Raw genomic sequence first — 10,000 nt, forward strand, 5'->3', positions numbered from 1 at the left:
AAACATGTGTTAAAGTGTCCTCTAGGAGCATAAACGTGTGTTAAAGTGTCCTCTAGGAGCATTAACGTGTGCTAAAGTGTCCTCTAGGAGCATAAACATGTGCTAAAGTGTCCTCTAGGAGCATAAACGTGTGCTAAAGTGTCCTCTAGGAGCATAAACGTGTGTTAAAGTGTCCTCTAGGAGCGTAAACGTGTGCTAAAGTGTCCTCTAGGAGCATAAACGTGTGCTAAAGTGTCCTCTAGGAGCATAAACGTGTGTTAAAGTGTCCTCTAGGAGCATAAACGTGTGCTAAAGTGTCCTCTAGGAGCATAAACATGTGTTAAAGTGTCCTCTAGGAGCATAAACGTGTGCTAAAGTGTCCTCTAGGAGCATAAACGTGTGCTAAAGTGTCCTCTAGGAGCATAAACGTGTGTTAAAGTGTCCTCTAGGAGCATAAACGTGTGCTAAAGTGTCCTCTAGGAGCATAAACGTGTGCTAAAGTGTCCTCTAGGAGCATAAACGTGTGTTAAAGTGTCCTCTAGGAGCATAAACGTGTGTTAAAGTGTCCTCTAGGAGACTAAACGTGTGCTAAAGTGTCCTCTAGGAGCATAAACGTGTGTTAAAGTGTCCTCTAGGAGCATAAACGTGTGCTAAAGTGTCCGCATAAACGCGTGTTAAAGTGTCCTCTAGGAGCATAAACGTGTGTTAAAGTGTCCTCTAGGAGCATAGACGTGTGTTAAAGTGTCCTCTAGGAGCATAAACGTGTGCTTAAGTGTCCTCTAGGAGCATAAACGTGTGCTAAAGTGTCCTCTAGGAGCATAAACGTGTGTTAAAGTGTCCTCTAGGAGACTAAACATGTGCTAAAGTGTCCTCTAGGAGCATAAACGTGTGCTAAAGTGTCCTCTAGGAGCATAAACGTGGGTTAAAGTGTCCTCTAGGAGCATAAACGTGTGTTAAAGTGTCCTCTAGGAGACTAAACGTGTGTTAAAGTGTCCTCTAGGAGCATAAACGTGTGTTAAAGTGTCCTCTAGGAGCATAAACGTGTGTTAAAGTGTCCTCTAGGAGCATAAACGTGTGTTAAAGTGTCCTCTAGGAGCATAAACGTGTGCTAAAGTGTCCTCTAGGAGCATAAACGTGTGTTTAAGTGTCCTCTAGGAGCATAAACGTGTGTTAAAGTGTCCTCTAGGAGCATAAACGTGTGTTAAAGTGTCCTCTAGGAGCATAAACGTGTGTTAAAGTGTCCTCTAGGAGCATAAACGTGTGTTAAAGTGTCCTCTAGGAGCATAAACGTGTGTTAAAGTGTCCTCTAGGAGCATAAGCGTGTGTTAAAGTGTCCTCTAGGAGCATAAACGTGTGCTAAAGTGTCCTCTAGGAGGTCTGCACGGCTCCTCTAGGTCTGTCCGTCCCAGAGACGCCGGGCGCCAAACACCGTTGTAGAAGAGTCTTTTATTTTGTTGTAAAAACACGGCGACGCAATGGACGCTTAACTTTGACCCGGCTCCATGAAATAAACTAATGTTACAGTAAGAACTAAACTAAACGCTGCTCTAGAGGCTGAACCCGAGGGTTCCGTCTCTACCCGGGTCCTTCCTGCAGCCAGCGGCGCCCGCTGAGTCCCGTTCATTCAAGTCAGTCGTCAGTCAGAGTTTTGAACCTTTAATCTTTAATCATTTCATTTCAACATGACCCTTTTCTCCCTTCACCCTCCAACACTTCAACCTCCTCAACATGCACAAACACGTGAACAGCAGCGGCGACGTGACGACGACGTGACGACGGCGTGACGACGACGTGACCACGACGATGGGAACAAAAGTTCTGAACGCTTTGTTCTTTGGTTTCCCGAACTCAGAGTTTATTGAACACGAAATAGAAGCTTTGGGGATAAATGTCCAGAACACACGTGACTGCGTGGGAAGTGACCTCCAGGACCCTGCGACCGCTTCTCTGCTCACTTCCTCCGACGGCGTTCAAACAAAAGTTCATCTTCGTTATATATTTGTGCTCCTGCGGCTCCGCTCGCCGGCAGCGCCCCTGAAAACTTCCTCCTTACGTCCGTGTGGTCCAAAGAAAACGGCCCGGATCTCGTCGCTAACTCGCCGTTTACGATAGCTGCTTCATGTCGTACATCGGCACTTCAGAGTCGTCCGCCTTGCCCTCGTCGTCAGCCGCCTTGGCCGCGTCTGGGGTGCCCTTGCGGCCCTTCGGAGGGGGGACGGGCGCGGCTCCCTCCGTGGCGCCCTCGGCTCCTTCCTGGCCCTCCGCCACCGTCCTCTCCTTCTTCAGGACGGTCTTGGTGATGTTCTTCTTCAGCCTCTCGCCGGACTGCTTCAGCCTCTCGCCGGACTGGCGGATCTTCTCGCGCCTCTCGGCCGTCACGATGCGCTCGCCGAACTTGTTGACCTTGGTGCCCAGGTTCTCGCGGGTCTTGCTCATGTTCTCCTTGGAGAAAGTGGCTTTGAAGCTCTCGATGCGCGTCAGCCCCGTCTTCTTCGCGCGGCCGGCGGACGCAGAGTCCGCCTCCTCCACCACCATGTACTCTTCATCCGACTCTGGGGGGAGATCGAACTTGTCCGGCTCCACCTCGGCTCTGGCGCCGGCGCTGCCGCTGGGTTCCGCCGGCTCGTTCCCCGGTGCAACAGCCTTCACTTCCTGGTCGCCCTGAGGGAGAAGACAGAAGAGTGTGAACCCGCGAGAACATCGTGATTAAAGGACTTAAACCCGACTCTGAGCTGGGGAGGAGACACATCACGCATCAAACATCCTGAACTATCTCCAGCCCTTCTCGGTCAAACGGACAAAGTTTAATTGTGGCTGTCAGGTTTAAATCCGTCTCTGGTTCAAGTGTGTCATGAAGACTTTGGCGTGCAGGCCTTGATCCTGCCTCCATAAATAAACCGCAGCACCTGTTCCTGCAGCTCAGCGCTCGGCTGCAGGAAGCTAAACATATCAGCGGGCCGCGGCGGACGAGGCAGAGCTGGGACGCACTCAGCTTCAGGCCACGTCACGCATCGGGTTACACTCCACATGGGCCAAAAATGTTCAGGACTGAGCTGCAAACGGCCTCAGATCTCTGCAGACGTGAGTCTTTGGGGAGGTTGAGCCCGATTCACTGTCAGACTCACACTGAGCTGAGAAACTGCAGCCAGAGTTCAACAAGTCGACGCAGATTCGCCCCAAAACCTTAAAAAGTGAACAAAACCACGAAGCGACCGCTCACAGATTCAGCGTCTTTGGAGGTTCTGGTCCTAAAACGATCCACCAGAACCTGTTTGAGCAGAAAGTCAGAACCCAGATCTTTGTTAATGTCACCAGAAGTTCAGTTTTCTACATGCAGGGCCATAAATGTACCGGGGACCACCTTTAACCTTCTCAAGGACCCTTGAAGGCCCCCGGACGTCAGTTTGGACAACACCTGAGCTACAAAGCAAGAGACACCGTGGGTAATGTTAAAATGTACTAAAACTGATGAGCATTAATTTACTGAGGAGATCTTTGGATCGCTCCTGGATGATGAAATCCTTAAATCTGAACGAACATGCATGCGCGTAAGCTAGCTAGCCTGTAGCATGCTAACGGGTCCATCAGGATCTGTGATTACATGCATCACAGTCGTTACGGGACACCCGATACAGAGTCTGACATTTCCAAAAGCTTTGACAGGACACACAACAGTCATGACTGAGCATGTAGCACAGGATGCTAACAAGCTAAAAGTGAGCTAAGCTAACGATCCAGAAGCTAAATAACGGACGCGTTTGGCTTCTGTTAGTTTGACCCGTACGGACGAGGACCTGCGTTCACTGACTGTGGACACTTCCACACGGATACGCTTTCATTTTAAGACGCAGAACTCGTGCTACGTTCACGCCGGGCATACGTACCACCCCGCCAACTCTGGACCCCTGAAATGGGGACGTCTGGAATTGGGCGTGAGGCGGGGTCCACCCTGGACAGGACGCCAGTCTATCACAGGACACATAGAGACGAACAGAGACAGACAACCATTCACACCTACGGGTGATTTAGAGTCATCAATTGTAGTGGTTAGCACTGTCTCCTCACAGCGAGAGGGTTCCTGGTTTGAATCCCGACTGGAGCCCTTCTGTGTGTAGTTTGCATGTTGTCCCCGTGTGTGCGTGGGTTTTCTCCGGGTTCTCCGGTTTCCTCCCACAGTCCAAAGACGTGCAGGTGTTCGGTTCATTGGTGACTCTAAATCACCCGTAGGTGTGAATGGTTTTTCTGTCTCTGGAGACGGACCTGAGGTCGGCCCGCGTCCTGTAACGGTCCAGGATCAGACCCGGGTGATGGGGTTCAGACCGGCTGAGGGTCTGCAGAGTTTGTGTAGCAGAGGAACAGCGTGTGGGGACAAAATCCTAGACCCTAATAATCAAAATCCCGGTGCAGAAACGGGACCTAATAGAAGACTTTAAGGCCTTTCTGCTGGTGAACGGTGGGCGGGGCCGAGTGCTGAGAGAGGGAGGGTCAAAGGTCATGAGCCCATCTGACCCCATGACATCACAGTTATGTGCTGAACCCTCACAGCATGGACAGGATTTCCTCCGTCAGTCCAACCAACGAGTCAAACGGCGAGCGCAGCCTGTTAGCGGCTAATGAAATGATTTATAACGGTCGCCCGTGACGTCGTCGTTGGCTCACCCACAGAGAGAGAGAGAGAGAGAGAGAGAGAGAGAGAGAGAGAGAGAGAGGACGGGAGAGAGAGCAGACCACTATATTAGGAGATGGTGGAGGTTGAGACTCAGAATAACCTGGTCCGTCAGCGCTCAGCTGGCACAGTCACTTACAGTAAACCACAGGGACACACTCGTCTGTTTTATTAGAAGCTTTAAAAAAGGACGTTCAGGACGTTCATGTGCTTAAAAACTCCGACTTTGACTCTGAAATAAACAATATTCCCACTTAGATACATTCCCGTTTTCATGCAGCTGTGCATACTCTCAACATCACTGCCTGCCGTATCACATGGGAGTCTTTCATCATGTTTAAGAGTCTTTTCTCTTGGACAGGCATCAGTCTCAGACCTGCAGACTTGTTCAAAGACTGCTCCTAAAGCCTGAATACTGCTTTATCCCACATGTCTTAACCAGAACACGCTGCATTTGGAGTGAGGCCTCACTGGGACGTGCGTGTAAACGCGGTCCCTGTAGCTGCCATGTCACATATCGTCAGAATCTTTAGAAAGTCGGTCGTTATAAAAGCATCTTGAGTCGTCTGATGGAATAAACGGACGCAGGACATTCACATGGGGATCTTTCCATCTCTACCTTTTCCCTAAAACACTAGTTTGCACAGTGCAGCAGCTGAAGCCTGAGGTTTGATCGACGCGTGGCCTCGCTGGACCGCCCTGCAACCCGACACCGTGCGCCACAGTCCAGATTACTGTAACTGAGCCGCACCCCACAGAGATATTCCTGCATTCAGTCGCCGTCAACGAGCCGGTTGACGTGCCGATCTGCGCTCTGCGTATAACAGAAGTCCTGCTGTCGGGGCAGGTCGTGCACAGTTAGCATGCCAATGTTATGTAGCACACAGTTCAGCCTTTACAGAGTCAAATGTCCAAGTTGTCGAGCTGCTGTTGGTGAAAACTCAGACGTTAAATCAAGTTATTAGGACTAAAATGTTCGTGAATGACTTCTCTGTCAGGTGTGGGAGCAAACATGAGCGCAGGTGTCTCCTCACAGACGCCAGTGTCAACAGTAAAAACCTCCCTCTGGCTTAAGATGCAACATTCAAAGTGTAGTAAAGTTTAAGCTGGAGCGTCACTCATCACTCACTCCTCCGCGGCTCCTGTCAGATTAAGAAGATTTAGCCGAACAGCCGAATAATCGTTCACCAGTTGTAAGTGAAAGCCGGCTCTTCGGGCTCCAGACCGGCGGTGTAACCTTTCAGCACGCTGACGTTTCCCCAGGGCTAAAATAACCAGGTCGACGTGGCGCTGGCAGCTGCTCACTGTGAAGGCCAAAGAAGTAAAAGGAAGCCTGCTCTGTGTGCGCCTGTTGCTATTTCAACCTCCAGAATGAACCGAGGAGTGCGTCGACTCCTTAAAGCCTCTGTTCTGAGCAGTTCTTCATGTTTCTACACGGGTTCAAGTGATAAAGTGTTATAGTGAAGGCGTCAGGCAGCAAGTTCCCGTTTAGTCATTGAAAATAGCTAGAAACATTCCTGTGTGAAGAGACTATTTGGCACCTGTCAGAAGTGTTTTAACCTGAGTTTTTAGGCTGAAAGCTTTTTTAGACCTCATGCAGCTTTACATGCATCAAACATCGAACATCTACTGAACCCTTTGACCTCTTTAGTCCCACAGTTCAGTCCGTCTGCTGTTCAAAGTGCCAAACATCTGATAATTAAGTTGATTAAGTCATGTGTGTCGTTCACATTGACGTAGTCCTGGGTCAGAAGTGAGTTCAGTCCTGGTTTTAGTATCAGCTCAGCTCATGAACCTCGTCAGAGAAAGTACTAAAACAACTTTTGCCCTTTGAAAACCAAAAACAGCGAATGGAGTTGAGCCCTCGCCGTCACCCTGACGCCGAGTCTGGTTCTGCCAATTCAGACCCCAGACCCGTTATTTTGGTTCTGTGTATTAAAAGTCTTCCCGGGTCCGTTTGGTTCTTTGTAACCGAGACCCAACGAGGGCCGTGACTTTGGCCGGGTCGAAGTTATGGTCAGTCTCATCTGGTCAGGTGGCGTCCGCGTTTATTGTCACCAGATTTGAGTCGGTTCGTGTTGATCGGTTGTTTTTGGATTGGGCACAAACGCCTTTGGGTTCCCCTCAAATCGGGTCTCTTTTTGGGGGGGATTCATTTACGAACGTAGGGTTCAGGTAGATCTTTTTCAGATCAGGATGAGAAGTTCAGACCTGAATACCTGAACTGTGCTTAGGCGAGGCTAGAAGGTATGTTTTACAGTGCATTGAGTCACGTAGCTGTACGTTAGCCTGACGCTCGACACCATTTCTAGAAACAACTCAACACTTCAACACAGGAAGAATCACTTAACCACCAATTCCCAAAATTTGGCAGTTGATCAGAACTCCAAAGGTCCATTTCCCCGGGTCGTAGAGAACCCATGAAGCATCGGCGAGTCTTACCTGATAAATGACCACCCTGAACTTGTTCTTGGCGAGGAGGTCCCCCTGGGTGGCCTCCACCTTCTTCACCCTGATGTTCTGGTTCTCCACTCGCACCCGGACGTCCTTGATGTGGCGGCTGACCTTGCGTGTCTTCTCCAGGAGCTGGTTGACGGTGGAGCTGGTGGTGGCGTGGTCGCCGGTCAGCTTGACGACGTCCGTCTGGATGGTCTTTACCGTGTTCTCCAGCTCCAGCTGACGCTCTTCCATGCGCTGCTGCGTGGTCTGGACGCTGTCCATGAGGCCCGCCACGCGCTCCAGCAACGCCATGATGCTTCCTGCATCGTCTCCGCCGCCCGTCGGCATGCCCGGCTTGTCTGTCATACTCGCTTGTCGCTTGGCTTTGTCACCTGCTTCTCGACTTTAATCGCCTGGTGTCTCGGTCGACTGTTCGAACCCGGTCGATCCAAACGTGAAAGGGAAGAAGGGATGAGGAAGAGCAGGGTGCACGGAGAGGAGAAGGACAAGCTCCAGCGAAAGAACAGAGAAATCTTGGGATTTTGAAGAAGAGAAAAGACGATCAAAGCCACGAAAAAGAGAAGGATCAGGGTTGAGGCATCAGGGGATCCGAAGGAGAAGAGAGGGAGTACAAGAGAGGGGGACTAGAACCCTCCTCTGGAAGGAGAAGGAGAGAAAGGAGGGGAGGACAGGAGCGCCGGATCACCCCTCTGCAACTGGAGGTGGACCATGAAAGCAGTCAGATCAACTGATAGACTCCACCCTGCTGGGAGGGGGAGGGACGGACTGAGGGGTGGGGGGGGGGGGGGTGAGGCTAAAAAGAGAGTTGAGAGTGTCAACAATGTTTCATCAACGCTGCAACAATAAAGTGTTCGATTTGAACCGACTGAAGTAAAGATCTGAGGGTTCTGGGGTTTATAGATCTGAGGGTTCTGGGGTTTATAGATCTGAGGGTTCTAGGGTTTATAGATCTGAGGGTTCTGGGGTTTATAGATCTGAGGGTTCTGGGGTTTATAGATCTGAGGGTTCTGGGGTTTATAGATCTGAGGGTTCTGGGGTTTATAGATCTGAGGGTTCTGGGGTTTATAGATCTGAGGGTTCTGGGGTTTATAGATCTGAGGGTTCTGGGGTTTAAAGATCAGAGGGTTCTGGGGTTTATAGATCTGAGGGTTCTGGGGTTTATAGATCTGAGGGTTCTGGGGTTTATAGATCTGAGGGTTCTGGGGTTTAAAGATCAGAGGGTTCTGGGGTTTATAGATCTGAGGGTTCTGGGGTTTATAGATCTGAGGGTTCTGGGGTTTATAGATCTGAGGGTTCTGGGGTTTATAGATCTGAGGGTTCTGGGGTTTATAGATCTCAGGGTTCTGGGGTTTATAGATCTCAGGGTTCTGGGGTTTATAGATCTGAGGGTTCTGGGGTTTATAGATCTGAGGGTTCTGGGGTTTATAGATCTGAGGGTTCTGGGGTTTATAGATCTCAGGGTTCTGGGGTTTATAGATCTGAGGGTTCTGGGGTTTATAGATCTGAGGGTTCTGGGGTTTATAGATCTGAAGGTTCTGGGGTTTAAAGATCTGAGGGTTCTGGGGTTTATAGATCTGAGGGTTCTGGGGTTTATAGATCTGAGGGTTCTGGGGTTTATAGATCTGAGGGTTCTGGGGTTTATAGATCTGAGGGTTCTGGGGTTTATAGATCTGAGGGTTCTGGGGTTTATAGATCTGAGGGTTCTGGGGTTTATAGATCTGAGGGTTCTAGGGTTTATAGATCTGAGGGTTCTGGGGTTTATAGATCTGAGGGTTCTGGGGTTTATAGATCTGAGGGTTCTTTATAGATCTGAGGGTTCTGGGGTTTATAGATCTCAGGGTTCTGGGGTTTATAGATCTGAGGGTTCTGGGGTTTAAAGATCTGAGGGTTCTGGGGTTTATAGATCTGAGGGTTCTGGGGTTTAAAGATCTGAGGGTTCTGGGGTTTAAAGATCTGAGGGTTCTGGGGTTTAAAGATCTGAGGGTTCTGGGGTTTATAGACCTGAGGGTTCTGGGGTTTATAGATCTGAGGGTTCTGGGGTTTAAAGATCTGAGGGTTCTGGGGTTTATAGACCTGAGGGTTCTGGGGTTTATAGATCTGAGGGTTCTGGGGTTTATAGATCTGAGGGTTCTGGGGTTTATAGATCTGAGGGTTCTGGGGTTTATAGATCTGAGGGTTCTGGGGTTTATAGATCTGAGGGTTCTAGGGTTTATAGATCTGAGGGTTCTGGGGTTTAAAGATCTGAGGGTTCTGGGGTTTATAGATCTGAGGGTTCTAGGGTTTATAGATCTGAGGGTTCTGGGGTTTATAGATCTGAGGGTTCTGGGGTTTATAGATCTGAGGGTTCTGGGGTTTATAGATCTGAGGGTTCTGGGGTTTATAGATCTGAGGGTTCTGGGGTTTATAGATCTGAGGGTTCTGGGGTTTATAGATCTGAGGGTTCTGGGGTTTATAGATCTCAGGGTTCTGGGGTTTATAGATCTCAGGGTTCTGGGGTTTATAGATCTGAGGGTTCTGGGGTTTAAAGATCTTGGTCCACCTTTGCATCAAGAGGTTCTGTTCAACTTCTCTTGAGAGCGACCGAACGACCTGCGACCTCCGCGTCGATCCGAGCGCTTGGACAGGAAAAAGGACACGACAGGAATGCGTGCGTTAACGAGCGAGGCAGATAAAGGGGGACATGGATCCGGCTGCTCGCTGTGTTCTCCGGGCTAAAAATACCCCGGGGTAAAGTGACTCCCTGCGCCTCTTTGGGAGCTGAGCTTATAAACAGGAATGGAAACCCCCTCCCGTCTATCCCTCCATCATCCCTCCATCAGCCCTCCATCATCCCTCCATCATCCCTCCATCATCCCTCTCTCCTCCATCAGCCGGCACCTTTGCACTTGTTCTGTC

General features: G+C 50.0%; 1 protein-coding gene across 1 annotated transcript; it reads right to left on the reverse strand.

Annotated features, from left to right (window-relative positions):
• Positions 1 to 1,619: 1,619 nt before the first annotated feature.
• LOC310963695 (caveolae-associated protein 4a-like) lies at positions 1,620 to 7,790 on the reverse strand. The gene is made up of 2 exons (XM_083936598.1): positions 7,088 to 7,790; positions 1,620 to 2,640 (listed from the first exon to the last, which is right to left on the reverse strand). The coding sequence occupies exons 1-2, from the start codon at positions 7,448 to 7,450 to the stop codon at positions 2,083 to 2,085; spliced, it is 921 nt and encodes a 306-aa protein (XP_083792724.1). The 5' UTR covers positions 7,451 to 7,790; the 3' UTR covers positions 1,620 to 2,082.
• Between the last annotated feature and the right edge of the window lie 2,210 nt (positions 7,791 to 10,000).

The sequence above is a fragment of the Echiichthys vipera genome (genome assembly GCF_963691815.1).
Source record: "Echiichthys vipera genome assembly, chromosome: 21".
Lineage (NCBI taxonomy): Eukaryota > Metazoa > Chordata > Actinopteri > Perciformes > Trachinidae > Echiichthys > Echiichthys vipera.

What these genes read in the sequence shown, in the direction of transcription:
- LOC310963695 (XM_083936598.1), bottom strand. Translation starts at nt 7,450, where the DNA reads ATGACAGACAAGCCGGGCATGCCGACGGGCGGCGGAGACGATGCAGGA. An exon ending in TCAGGGTGGTCATTTATCAG is followed by an intron (nt 2,641 to 7,087) that starts GTAAGACTCGCC and finishes CTTCTCCCTCAG; the next exon opens with GGCGACCAGGAAGTGAAGGC.